At 48.8% G+C, this 14,335-nt stretch overlaps 1 protein-coding gene across 2 annotated transcripts in view; it reads left to right on the forward strand.

Annotated features, from left to right (window-relative positions):
* Positions 1–14,335, forward strand: part of WDR93 (WD repeat domain 93) — a 46,085-nt gene extending 31,750 nt beyond the window's left edge. For both annotated transcript variants that reach the window (XM_061159605.1, XM_061159606.1), the window contains 6 exons: positions 1,101–1,220; positions 1,791–2,004; positions 4,210–4,273; positions 4,670–4,826; positions 5,184–5,385; positions 14,055–14,335. In XM_061159605.1, coding sequence (XP_061015588.1) covers positions 1,101–1,220; positions 1,791–2,004; positions 4,210–4,273; positions 4,670–4,826; positions 5,184–5,385; positions 14,055–14,154 — 857 coding nt within the window. In that variant the 3' untranslated portion in view covers positions 14,155–14,335. The remainder of the gene's footprint in view (positions 1–1,100; positions 1,221–1,790; positions 2,005–4,209; positions 4,274–4,669; positions 4,827–5,183; positions 5,386–14,054) is intronic.

Below are 14,335 nucleotides of genomic sequence, written 5' to 3' on the forward strand. Positions count from 1 at the left end.
CTAGCTGTGGTGTGACCCCAAGGCTGTGTCTCTCAACTGTCATGTTTTTAAAGATGATGTCCATGGGGACAGAGCCCCATCTGTTTACAGGGCTCCTTAGGCAGTGAAGGTAAAAAAAGGGGGGCTTGGTCCCAGCACGTGTCTGCAGTCTATGTGGTTTCAGGCCGGTCACCTGATACCCCAGTCCCGTTTTCTCGCCCAAAGCAGAAAACCACTCAGTTACACCATCCTTATGTACTGCACGCATTAGTCATGAATAGCAAAATCCAGTTTCTCTACGTGAGGGCTCTTTTGAAGTTGAAAGGCACTTAAGAAATATGAGTGGTGGTGGTTTGTTTTTGACAAACTCAGAGAGGCAGTTCCACGAGCAAATTCACTTTGTGTGAATTCCTTGAGCTAACACTATGCTGTCCTTCAGAGTTATATTCAGAAGTAATGTTTAAAAACTCACAAAGGAAGAATTTCTTTCCTTCCATCCCTCTCCCAGGAAACCTGGCTTCTAATCTCCACTTCTGTACTGACTGGCTCTTGTGACTTTGGGCAAGTCACTTCCTTCTCTGCCTCATTCTGCTCATCTGTAAAATGCGGGTTCTAATAGGACCCACCTCATAGGATCCTTGTGAGAATTAAATGAAATGAAGCCCATAAAGTGCCCGCTCCAGTGCTTAGCACCTAGTAAGTACTCATTCAGTGTTCCTGCCCATGCTCAGTCGCTGGGTCGTGTGGGACTCTTTTGCGATCCCGTGGACTGTAGCCCTCCAGGCTCCTCTGTCCATGGGATTCTGCAGGAGAATACCGAGGTGGATTGCCATTTCCTTCTCCAGGCAATCTTTCCAATCCAGGGATCAAACCCATGTCTCCTGCTTGGCAGGCGGATTCCTTACCATTGACCCACCAGGGAAGCTCCAATCCCTGTTAACTGTAGTATAATAATAATCATAGAACTTATTATGCTGAGGAAGGAGACAGCATGGCACAGAGAGGAGAGAGATGGTGAGCCCAGACAGGCAGACCAGTCTGGGTCTCAGACCGTCCAGGTGGCGGCGGGGGTGGGCGCGGGGGTCCGGGGGCGGCCTGGTGAGTGGCGTCCTCCCCTCTAGACCCCGAGGGCGTGTGGCCGTGCGCCGCACCCATCGTGGGGTCCCAGCTCAGTCCCTGCTCTTCCTACCTGGTGCTGGCCTGCGAGGACGGCGTGCTCTCGCTCTGGGACCTGGCGCAAGGTAAGCCCCGCTCCTCCCTCCACCGCCGCGCCTCCGTTACACACCCGGACCTGCCCGGGTTAACGCTTCCTCCCTTCCGCTCCAGTGCTGACTTGTCCCCTTTCTTGGGTTTGGTTCCCCCACATACTTAGAAGGGGTCCTCCTGAAGTGGGGGGGATCCCTTCTCCCCTTGGGCGTTAGATATGAATTACTTTATGTAGGAAATGTTAGTTAAAACACGGACAGCCTAGTGGATAGGCTGCCTTCACTCTGAAGGATGCTTGCGGCCTGGGTTTTGTTTGGTTTTTCTTCTGGTTCTCCTGGGTCTTTCCTGCAGCACACAGGCGTCTCTAGCTGTGGCGCGCGCTTAGGTGGCCCACGGGCTGTGGGATCTTAGTTCCCCAGCTAGGGATCAAACCCCACATCCCGTGCCCTGGAAGGTGGGTTCTTAGCCACTGGACCACCAGGGAAGCCCCTCAGTGCTTGGTTTTGCCTTCCTGTCACTCATACACTCGCTGGTCACAGACCTCGCGCTGGCGGCTGCCTCCCTCTGCCCCTTTCCTGACCTGCTCGTGCCCTCCCTTCCTCCAGGACTCACTCTTGGAGTCGTTGCTCTTCCTGAAAAGTGCTTCTGCCAAAGCATCCACTTCCTGAAATACTTCCTAGTCCACAAAGGACAGAATGTGTATCCGGAGGGCTCAGTGAAATGCCACATGAAATGCGTGGTGCTGTGTACAGACGCGTCTCTCCATCTGGTGACAGCCTCGGGGGTCCAGAACTCCACCATCAGTCTGCTGGTGGAGAGGTGGGTGGTTTGGGGGAAGGGCGGGGTTCATGATCTGCCCCGACATAGTGCCCTATTTAGTAGTAAAAAACCGAAACAACCTCTCAGAGGTCATCACTCTCTCAATGGGCTTCTCAGAATCACTAAATCTTTTATTGGGTCGCTGAAAAGTTCGTTTGGGTTTATTTTCTGCAACATTTTATGGAAGAACCCAAATGAACTTTTTGGCCAACCCTATACATGTGGAGATATATATATATGAGTTCTATGTATATAAATTGTGTGTTGGCACAAATAACATCTTTCCTATCTCACGTGACCAGGAAGAGGGTCGTTTTTGCCAAAATATTGTTCGTAATCAGTTTCTTCAAAAGCCTCCCTCTTTTAAATTGTGAAATATTTTATGCATGCAAATAACCTGTATAGTATGTGTGAGGGTGTGTATTTAGCATACATATGGGTGGGGGTGGGAACTCCACTGTCCCCATCACCAAGCTTAAGAAATAGATCATCTCCAATTCAGATAAGGCTCTCTGTGAGCCTCTCCTGGATCACATCCTTCTCTCCTCCACCTCAGAAGTGGTTGTTGTTCAGTCGCTAAATCGTGTCTAACTCTCTGCAGCCCCATGGACTGCAGCATGTCAGGCTTCTCTGTCCTTCACCATGTCTCAGAGTTTGCTCAAAGTCATGTCCATTGAGTCGATGATGCCATCCAACCATCTCATCCTCTGTCGTCCCCTTCTCCTCCTGCCCTCAACCTTTCCCACCATCAGGGTCTTTTCCAATGAGTCGGCTCCTCACATCACTTGGCCAAAATACTGGAGCTTCAGCCTCAGCATCAGTCCTTCCAAAGAATATTCAGGGTTGATTTTATTTATCTATTGCTGCATATAACAAACCACTCCACAATTTAGCGACTTAAGGAAACAGTCACCATTTAGCCTCTGATGCTGTAGGTCAGCACTTGGGGCTGGGCTCAGTTGGACAATCATTCCTCCTCTGGGCTTGTCTTGACTCTCACAGATGCCCATGGGCAAGGGGCTGACTAGCGGGCCTTACTCACATACAGGCAGCTGGCAGCTGGTGGCCAAGGCACTCCTCCTTGCAGCCTCTCCTGCAGGCTGTCTCAGGCTTCTTAGTAAACCTCAGGGCTCCCAGCCGCTGTCAAGGCTCACTGATGCTTTCCAAGCCTTGGGCATTGCTTGTGTTACACTGGGCACAGCATGTCATCTGGCCGTGCCCACATTTAAGCAGTGGAAAAGCAGACTCTACATTTCCCCCTTGATTTATTTTTTTTTAATTGAAGGATAATTACAGTATTGTGTTGGTTTCTGCCATACATCAACGTGGATCAGCCACAGGTATACACATGTCCCCTCCCTCTGGAGCCTCCCTCCCACCTCCCATTCCATCCCACCCTTCTAGGCTGTCACAGAGCCTGTTTGAGTTCCCTGAGTCATGCAGCACATTCCCAGTGACTATCTGTTTTACACATGTTAGTGTATATGTGTCCATGCAAGTCTCTTCATTCATCCCGCCCTCTCCTTCCCCGCCCTGTGTCCACAAGCCTGTTCTCTTTGTCTGTGTCTCCATTGCTGCACCATAAATAGATTCACCAGACCATCTTTTTAATTCCATATATATGCATTAATATACAATATTTGTTTTTCTCTTTCTGACTTATTGCACTTTGTATAATAGACTCCACCTTTTTTTAAATGGGAGTTACTGCCAAATATGATGTCTAATTTTTTTCAATCTACCACACTGTTTTCCTAAATTCATCATTTGTTTTCCTTCAAGAATTAACCACATTCATATGACTGTATCTTCAAGTCATATACAGTCCAGCTGTGCATATTTTAGGGAACTTGCTAATGGGATCATATTCTATGTATTCTCCAATTTGTTTTCCAATGCCATTTATTCTGTGACTTGCTTTGCAGTATTGTTCAGGAGAATGGTACATGTTGTATGCAGCTCCAGCTCTTGTTTTCATTGCTATATAGTATCCCATCATATAATGTAACACAATTACTTAAGTACTCTCCTACCAATGAATATTTAGATGGTTCCCAGTTTTTGCTACTGTGAACATCTCTGACATACCTCCTGATGCTTCTAGAGAAGAACTTGTCTGTATTGGATATAGGTATATGCCTAGGAGAAGATGGCAAAACTTGAAAGCTCCCCCAGTCTGGATGTCTGTGTGTCTGTTTGCTACAGGCCGGTGAAGTACCTGGATGAAGCCATCTGTGCCGTGGCCCCGGTCCAGGCCTTACCTGGGATGGTAGGTTCCTCAGGCCCCTCATTCTTCTTTAGTGAATGTGTTCATTATTCCTTCCAAAAAATCTCTGCTGAAGGCCTGTTGTGTGCTGGGCACTAGATCAGCTTTGGGCACAGATTCGGAGGAGAAAGCACCTGCCCTCGTGGAGCTCACGGTTCACTGGGGAAGACAGGTGAGCCCCGGCAGGCGGGTTCTTTACCACTGCTGCCGGCAGCTCCACAGGAGCAGACACACACTTTCCTGCTGCCCCCCGAACGGCTCCAGCTGGATCCAGAGGCTGGGTGCCCAAGGGTGAATAAATTCTCCATTTGTTTTTTATTTCTAGCTGCTTTTCTTATTTCACACTGGGATGAGTGACAGACTGGAGAAGTCCCCACTCACCATTTCTTTGCTCCCCAGGTGCTGACCTTTTCCAGAGACGGCTCTGTGTTCCTCATGGACGTGGCCAAGTCGCAGATCGTCTGCTCCTTTGCTCCCCCCAGATCCTACTCCCTGGCGGCCCCCTGGAACCCAGTGTTTGTCGTGTCTTTACACCACCCGTGTTTCCTGCTGCGAGGTACGGAGGGGGACCGTGAGGGCTGCCACCCAGACCTGTGGCCTGCTGACCACCTCTGACCCTCTCAGTCCTCACATAAAGCACAGGGTGACCCCATCCAGTCTCCTCCCCACTCCTCATCCCGGCCCCCACAGGCCAGGACACCGCCGCTCAGTCCTCACCAGCACTTAGATAAAATGCTGGGCAAGCCTCCCATCTGGACTCCTGCTCCTCCAGATCAAGTGAGCCCCTCTTAGCCCAACACCAGTGATCCAGGCTTTGTAAGCAGAGAGCAGCCCCCTCACACCCACCCTGACCGCAAGGCGCACGAAAAAGGTGATCACTGTAACAGAACACCATGGTCCTGTTTCGTCCCAGGAGACCATCCAGATGAAATTGGATCTGCCAGCAAAGCTGAGGACATCCCAAATTCTATTTTCTATTTTAATTTTGAGGACTACCCACTCCTAGAAAACTTCTCAAGAAACTGCACCATTCCTCAAGCTAGCATATTGGACCCCCCAACATTTGCCCAGGCACTGCCCCTGGAGGAGAGATGCGAGAAATTCTTCCAAAAGAGGTAAAGTTCTGGGTCTCTGCACCTGAGGTGGTCCCTGGACCATGGAATAAGTGGTTTCCTTGATCATAAGATCCTTTTCGGCATTTAAATCCCATTCAGATTGGAAGAAAAGGAGTAGTGAATTCAGACTGGTAGAAAAGAAAGGCTTCAATTTGGTGTTTTCTTCCTGTCAAGGCTGTCTTTTTCTTGTTGCTTTTTCTTTTCTTTTCTTTTTTTAAGTATATTTGGATTATCAGACATGGTCATCTAAGACAGGGGTTGGCAAACTACAGCCAAATTTGGCCCAGTGCCTGTTTTTGTGAATAGAGTTTCACTGGAAGACACCACGCCCACTGCTTTATGTCTCATCTGCTTATGTAAGAGTTACAGAGGAGCTGAGCAGCTGCAGCAGAGATGCTGTGACCCACATAGCCTAAATCATTTCCTAGCTGGCCTTGTAGAGAAAGTGTTTGCCAGCCCCTTGTCTGAGCCCCCTTCCCTTTCTCCATGATCCATATAAACAGTTAAGTGATACACCCCTCCTCTTTCCCTGTCTGTAACCCCCAGCCCCAAGGGGACTCTGCTTGTGTTCCTTCCTGCTATGCTGCTGCTGCTAAGTCACTTCAGCCGTGTCCGACTCTGTGCGACCCCATAGACGGCAGCCCACCAGGCTCCGCCATCCCTGAGATTCTCCAGGCAAGAACACTGGAGTGGGTTGCCATTTCCTTCTCCAATGCATGAAAGTGAAAAGTGAAAGTGAAGTCCCTCAGTCGTGTCTGACTCTTAGCAACCCCATGGACTGCAGCCTACCAGGCTCCTCCGTCCATGGGATTTTCCAGGCAAGAGTACTGGAGTGGGTTGCCATTGCCTTCTCCGCCTTCCTGCTATAAAAGCATCATTAATGGTATTCAGTCCATCCTGAGAAAGCAGGGGTCTCTTTTTTTAAAATTTCATTTATTTACTTTATTTTTGGCTGCACTGGGTCTTCATTGCTGCATGCGGGACTTTTCTCTAGTTGCGGTGTGAGGGCTTCTCATTGCTGTGGCTTCTCTCATTGTGGAGCAGCACATGGGCTTCAGTAGTTGCGGCCCCAGGCTCTAGAGTGAGTGCTCAGTAGTTGAGGCCCATGGGCTCAGTTGCTCTGAGGCATGTGGAATCTCCCCAGACCAGGGATCAAATCTATGTCCCCTGCATTGGCAGGCAGATTCTTAACCACTGGATCACCAGGGAAGTCCAGTTGGGGTCTCTTCTAATCCATCCACAACATTATATTGGATAATGAAGCATGTGTGGTGTTTTCTCTTTGTTTTTTTTCCTGTTTGCAACTTTTCTACCCAACATATGGATGTTTTTGGAAAATTTCAAACAATGGCTTTTAGAAAAAAAGTCAAGAGAATGAGGTCAGGTCATGGCTGTAGTGGGGCTATTCTCCTGGGTTGAGGGTCATGGTGTGGAGCTTCCTGGTGCTCTTGCTTGATAAAGCTCAGAGAAGTTTAATGAGCATGTTCCCCTTTCTGTCCTCTCTGTCTAACCCCCTCCTTTCACCAGCCTAGGAAGGGTGCGCCTTCCCACTTCACCCAAAAGCCAACTGACTGCCCTCCCAGTGGGAAGGGACCAGAGGCCAGCGGCTCCAGCTCTGGGCAGCTTACCTCCTGCCTGGCAGCCGAGGACCTGAGCAACTCAGGATGCCTTAGCCCCTGACCATTTCCTCCCAGTCGGGGCACAAGTGGACGTTACCACTCAGACATCTGCTTAACTAACCCTGCTTAGCCTGATAAGTTTGCTTCTCATGTAGAGCTACTACCATAACAGAGTAATTACTCACTGAAAAAATGTGACTCATTATTTCTCAGCTTTATGTTGTTGTTCAGTTGCTCAGTCGTGTCTGACTCTTTGTGACCCCATGGACTGCAGCATGTCAGGCTTCCCTGTCCTTCACTATCTCCCAGAGTTTGGTCAAACTCATGTCCATTGAGTTGGTGATGCCATCCAGTCATCTCATCCTCTGTTGCCCCCTTTGCCTCCTGCCCTCAATCTTTCCCAACATCAGATTCTTTTCCAATGAGTCAGCTCTTTGCATCAGGTGGCCAAAGTATTGAAGCGTCAGCTTCAGCATCAGTCCTTCCAATGAATATTCAGGGCTGATTTCCTTTAGGATTGACTAGTCTATGGCCATACCACCCTGAACGCGCCCGATCTCGTCTCATCTCGGAAGCTAAGCAGGGTTGCGCCTGGTTAGTACTTGGATGGGAGACCTTTAGGATTGACTGGTTGGATCTCCTTGTAGTCCAAGGAACTCTCCAGAGTCTTCTCCAGCACCATAGTTTGAAAGCATCAATTCTTCAGTGCTCAGTCTTCTAAGCTTTATATATATATATATATATGCACTTACAGAAATTTGGGAAGCAGGACAATAAAGAAAAATTAATTTCTTTATTAAATAAAATAATAATAATTTAATTATTATTTAAATTAATATCACACCTATCACCCCCAGATCCCAGTGCTGCCATTAATGCATCAGTAGATTTCCTTAAGATTTTATTATTAGCATTTTTACTATGTTGAGATCATGTTCACTTTTTTCATCTGGCTTTATGTCACTCTAGAATACAACTTAATGACTTTTTAATTTTAAGAAAAACTTCCTTATTGCTCTGGTTTTTAACGTCTATGTACATAAATTTCCATGGGAAGGGTGTCTATAATATCCTTCCCCACTCCCCCATGGCTGGGTCTGCTCTCTTAAGAAGGCAGTCCCTTCTGCCCTGACCCCCTCCAGTCTCCAGAGACCCATCCTGGCCCCCATCGGGTATAGAAGGGGATCCTCTATCTCCCCTTCCTAACGGTGTCTCTTCCCTTATCAACACATCTTAGCTCCTAGGTCCCACATCCTAGCCCCTCCCCGGGAGGGACTGCGGAAGTGGGGTGGGGTGGAAGGGCCTGCCTCCCAGGGAACCTTCTGCTGGGAAGTGGGCCGGAGTCAGCAGGGCTGACCAGGTGGGGGGCTGGGGGCCCAGGTGCAGGGCTCAGGGCTGAACAAGCAGTGGGAGCTTGGGGAAGGGAAAAGTTCAGGGAGGTGCTCCCTGGGTCCAAGGACCCAGCAGGAGCTGGGAGGGGTTGCATGGTGTGGCTGGGGCAGCTCAGCTTGAAGGGATGTTTACTTGGGCCTGATCACAGGATTCAGTCATTTCCCTCGAGGTCCCAGAGATAAATTAGGAAACACTGATTTAGACAAGGCATTTCCTGTTCCCTGGTGGCTCAGACAGTAAAGAATCTGCCTGCAGTGCAGGAGACCCAGGTTCGATCCCTGGGTCGGGAAGGTCCCCTGGAGAAGGGAATGGCAAACCCACTCCAGTACCCTTGCCTGAAAAATCCCGTGGACAGAGGAGCCTGACAGGCTACATCCATAGAGTCGCAAAGAGTCAGACACGACTGAGCAACTAACACCTCCACTTTCTTTGTTCTACTTGCTCTGAGGTCTGACATCTGGGGCTTTTCCAAAGAGTATCCTCCCTCCAATACTTTATTATGTTAAATAGACCTCAGTTTCGAAAAAAAGTCAGTAAGCATCTGTATTCCCACAACCTAGATTCTGTCATTAACATTTTATTCTTTGTTTCTTGCACATAAATATGTCCGAGGATTTTAATCATTTTTTTGGTCTCTGTTTACTCCTTGTGACTGAAACAGTTTCACTTGGCCCTAAAACTAGGTGAAACTTGAAGGCAATGGATTTATGTGGCAATAGATTCAGAGTTCAGACTTAAGATACTCTGTCCAAAGTGTTTTTGCAAAACCTGCACTTGGGACTCTTATAAACAGCCAGTGTGAAACTGAAGCACGCCTTTTGGACTTGGCAAGAAGGCCAGTTAGCACCAGTGCGCTACCCCAACCCCTCCACAGGCCTGGCTTCTGTTCCCATCTCTCCTGGGCCTCCAGGGCACCATTCCTTCTGGTTCCACTCCCTGATGTCAAGTCCGCCGTCTCGGCTGGGTCAGACTTTTGATCACAAGACAGAAATTATAGGACACAGGACGCTGCCAGAAACAACCCCCTCACCTCTGTTTCTTCCCTCCATGCCCCCTTTGTTCCCTGTAGCCAAGCAGAAGGTGGGCTTCTGGGCTGACCCAACAGTCCCACATCTGCAAGGCACACAGTCCCTTGGCGAGGGATTGGGCAGATCCCATGTGGACACCAGATGACATTTCCCTTGAGGGTGGAGGAAGAATACACCCACTGCCCGGTCTTCATTACCCCTAGGAGGGAAGTCATGGGCCCGTCCTAACCTTCCTTTGCCTTTCTTTTATTATTATCAATCGATTAATTAATATATTTATTTTACTTTGGCTGTGCTGGGTCTTTGTTGCTCTACTCGGGCTTTCTTTCGTTGTAGCAAGTAGGGGCTTCTCTCCAGCTGCGGTGCAAGGGCTCCAGGGCACACAGGCTTCAGCAGCTGAGGCACACGGGCTTTAGCTGCCCCACGGCATGTGGAATCTTCCCAGATGAGGAATTGAATCCGTGTCCCCTGCATTGGCAGGCGAACTCTTAACTGCTGCACCACCAGGGAAGTTCTGCTTTTCTCAAGAAACAGAGGGACAACCTCTGGAAAATGATTTATAGACCCATAGACCCCACATGTGCACGCTGTAAGGCTACTGGAATTCAGAGGTCTTGCCTGAGGCCTTACAGATGTTCCGCCTGCTCTCCCACTTTGCAGATGGACAGCCCATCTTTTTGGAAGTTGGATGTAAACACATTGCTTCAAAACAATAGACTACAGTCATATTTATTATGCCATCACGGGGAAGGAAAACTCTTTCTTTGCTGATGGTGGAGGGAGGGTGTCTGGAGCGCCAGAGAGGGCTGTCCCCAGGGACAGTCTGTATCTAGCCTCAGGGGGCAGGCATCCTCCTGGGTCCCTCCTCACTGCTGAGCGCCACACTCAGCCAAAGGCAAGGGCACTGCTGCCACGAGAGCCGCCCGCCCAGCTTCCACGTGCTCCCCACACCTCTGCGGTGCCCTTGGTGGATAAACTTGCCTCCCACTTCTCAGAGCACCCAGGACCTTGGCTGCCCTCTCACCCAGGTCACCCCCGCCCCCACACCCTGTCTCCCTCCTGATTCAGAGAAAGCGGCGTCCTGCTCATACCCACGGCTATCTCCTTCCCCAGGCACCCAGACCTTCTTGTCCATCGGGTCAGTGACCTCTTCCCTCCATTGTCTTAGTCACAGGCATGTGTCCCCACTGCATTCCCAAGTTAGGAAATAAGCCAACGTCTTCCCAGTTCTGAGCTGCCTTATTCCTCCTCTGCCCAGAGCCCGGTTCCCAGAGCCCAGACTACACCCCACTCCTGAGCCCTCTTCCCCCATCTGCGCCCCAGTCCACTGCAGACTCCACCACGGGGGGGTCACTCTGGCCCCATTTCCCAGCCATCATCCTCCCACAGTCATTTTTGTGAGTTTTTCCTAGTATTTCTGTGGGATAAATTGGAGGTGGGCTTTCAGAATTACGGGGGAGGTATGTCTGAAAGGGCAGATTCACCCTGCATCCTTACCCCCTCCCCAGACTGGCCAAGAAATGAGGGACAAAACTGATAGTTCGTAACTATTTTAATTTGGAAATTAAGGAGGTTGAGTATCTTTATGTTATATCTATTCTATGTTTCTCTGTCTCCTTCTGCAAATCGACCTGGCTCTTTCTCATGGGTGAGTTCTTTTTTTTTTTCCATTTATTTTTATTAGTTGGAGGCTAATTACTTTACAATATTGTAGTGGTTTTTGCCATACATTGACATGAATCAGCCATGGATTTACATGTGTTCCCCATCCCGATTCCCCCTCCTGCCTTCCTCTCCATCCCATCCCTCTGGGTCATCCCAGTGCACCAGCCCTGAGCACTTGTCTCATGCATCCAACCTGGGCTGGTGATCTGTTTCACCCTTGATAGTATACTTGTTTCAATGCTATTCTCTCAGAACATCCCACCCTCGCCTTCTCCCACAGAGTCTAAAAGTCTGTTCTGTACATCTGTGTCTCTTTTTCTGTTTTGCATATAGGGTTATCGTTACCATCTTTTAAAATTCCATATATATGCGTTAGTATACTGTATTGATCTTTATCTTTTTTTTTTCATTTTTTTTATTAGTTGGAGGCTAATTACTTTACAATACTGTAGTGGTTTTTGCCATGCATTGACATGAATCAGCCATGGAGTTACATGTGTTCCCCATCCTGAACCCCCCTCCCACCTCCCTCCCTGGTCTTTATTTTTCTGGCTTATTTCATTCTGTATAATGGGCTCCAGTTTCAAATGAATTCTTTTTAATGGCTGAGTAATATTCCATTGTGTTTATGTACCATAGCTTCCTTATCCATTCATCTGCTGATGGGCATCTAGGTTGCTTCCATGTCCTGGCTATTACAAACAGTGCTGCGATGAACACTGGGGTGCACATGTCTCTTTCAGATCTGGTTTCCTCAGTGTGTATGCCCAGGAGTGGGATTGCTGGGTCATATGGCAGTTCTATTTCCAGTTTTTAAAGAAATCTCCACACTGTTCTCCATAGTGGCTGTACTAGTTTGCATTCCCACCAACAGTGTAAGAGGGTTCCCTTTTCTCCACACCTCATGGGTGAGTTCTTTTTAATTTATTTACACATATGGCTGTGCCAGGTCTTAGCTGTGACACGTGGGATCTGATTCTCTGACCAGGGATCGAACACAGGCCCCCTGCACTTGTTGTGGGAAGTCCTAGCCACTGACCACCAAGGAAGTCCTCATTTTCTTTTGATTTTAAAGAGTTCTTTATTAATGTGTTGTAAATCATTTTGCCTGATTTGTCTTTGGTTAGGAGTAATTTTGGTTGCCTGTTTAGCCAAATGGAAGTTGTGCAGTGGGATGTTCTCACCCCCTCCCTCAGGCTTTGCCGAGGGGCAGGATGTAACTGAATCACTGTGCTGTCCAGCAGGATTTCACACAACATTGTAAATCAGCTATTCTTCAATTTTAAAAAAATGAAAAGAATTAACCTCTCCTGAGCACCTGCTGTGTACCAGGCACTCTGCCAAGTACTTTAAGGCACATCTTGTTTCTTACTATAGTTAACTTTATCCCCACAGTACAGCCAGGAAGCTAAGGCTGATAGGGGTCAAGCCGCCTGTCCAGGGTCACCAGCTTCTAAGGGAAGGAGCTGGGTTTGCACATGAGCTGTGAGGGGCCAAGGCCTGCACACCCTCTGCCTGGCCCCTGCCCACCGACCCCCACACACACCGCACACACGGGGACTGGAAACTCCAAGGGTCCTCAATAGGAAAAGAGAAAGAGGCAGATCTGAGTGTTGCCAGGAAGCAACTGCCAGGATACATTTTCAGTGAAAAAGGCAGAGAGTGTGTTGCACTCTTCCATTTAAGTTTAAAATGAGAGATGATATGCATGTCTGTACTTGTATGTCTGAACGGTTTTCAAGGATTTACAAGGAGCCGTTCATTACAGTTTCTTCGGGAACAGAAAATAAGGGTCTGAGGTAAGAAGGAGGTTTACTTTTAATTGTATACTCACTTTTGTATCCTTTTTTTTTTTAAAGCAAAGTATAGGTTACTTACATTAAAAAAAAAAAATGCTTTAATGCTCTGAGTACCGGACATCTCCGTGTGGCTGTCCCACTGGCAGAGCCGCAAAACAAACCCAAAGCTGTGGTCCTTGTCTTTCCCCCACAAGTGTCCCTCCTCCCATTTGCTCTGAGCTTTTAAACACTGTCCGCTCACTCAGGCACCCGAGGTAGAAACCTGGCCGCAGCCGCACCCCCTCCCCAGACGGAAGCCCACCTCTCTCCTGCCCACTCCCGGTGGCCAGCTCTGTATGCAGCCTGAAGGGTGACCCTGGGCTTCTCTGGTTCTGCCACAATGACTGTGCACTTATTTTTTTTTTAAAGACTCAACTCAAAAATCTTATCCTCTGGGAGCACTCCCCAGGCAGGAAGTGCTCTTCTCTACAGTTTTCTTCTATTTTCTTCATCTTAAATGCCTCCTGTTACAAATGTTCTTTTCCTCTTGTCACCTCACTAAACTAGGCTTCCACTAGGTGGTGCTAGTGGTAAAGAATCTGCCTGCCAGTGCAGGAGACAGCAAGAGACAAGAGTTTAATCCCTGGATCAGGAAGATCCCCTGGAGTAGGAAATGGCAACCCATTCCAATATTCTTGCCTGGGAAAGTCCATGGACAGAGGAGCCTGGCGGGCTACAAAGAGTTGGGGTCACAAAGAGTCGGACATGACTTAGTGACTGATCACCTCACTAAACTGTTGGGGGGAGAGGGCAGCTGTTTTAGTCACTTTGATCTTTCCAACACATCCCCCAGTGCTGGTCACTAGTACGTGCTCAAGAAATGTTACACGTAACTAGTGGCATTCGGATGTATTTAACATTGGTCCTGCAAATAGACTTTTAGTTCATAAATTCACCTTCCATCACTCCTATTATTCCTTCTGCAAAGCCGATTCAGGAACCTTCTGTGCACCAGGCTGAGTCCTGAGAACACAGACAGGAAGCAGATGTGTCATTTGGGGAGTTTCTCATATCAGCCCAGGGCGATCAGGGTCTGCCCTGGGGACCTAGGAGCCCGGGGTGGGGAATAGGGAGTGGTGGGGACGCAATACAAAGCAGGTTCCTCTCATCAACTGCCTGTCCCACAGTATTCAGAACCTGGCGAAGAGCAAGGTGAAAGAGGAAGAGCACTGGACCCGGCTTCGGAGGTATTCCTTGCTTCTCCAAAAAGAGGACCTTAAGAAGTGACCGGCCTGCGGCCCTAGGCTCTGAAGAGGTTGGCAGCAGGCAGGCTTTGCCCTGGAACGCTCTTGAGGTCAAGAAACACAACAAAGGGCTGCAGCTCAGTAGGCCTTGGGCCTGGCTTGCAGTCTGGGACCTCTGCAAGCCAGCAAGGGGAGAGACATGATTTGGGGGTTGGGGGGGGCCT

This window comes from Dama dama, chromosome 13 (genome assembly GCF_033118175.1).
Source record: "Dama dama isolate Ldn47 chromosome 13, ASM3311817v1, whole genome shotgun sequence".
Taxonomy (NCBI): Eukaryota; Metazoa; Chordata; class Mammalia; order Artiodactyla; family Cervidae; genus Dama; species Dama dama.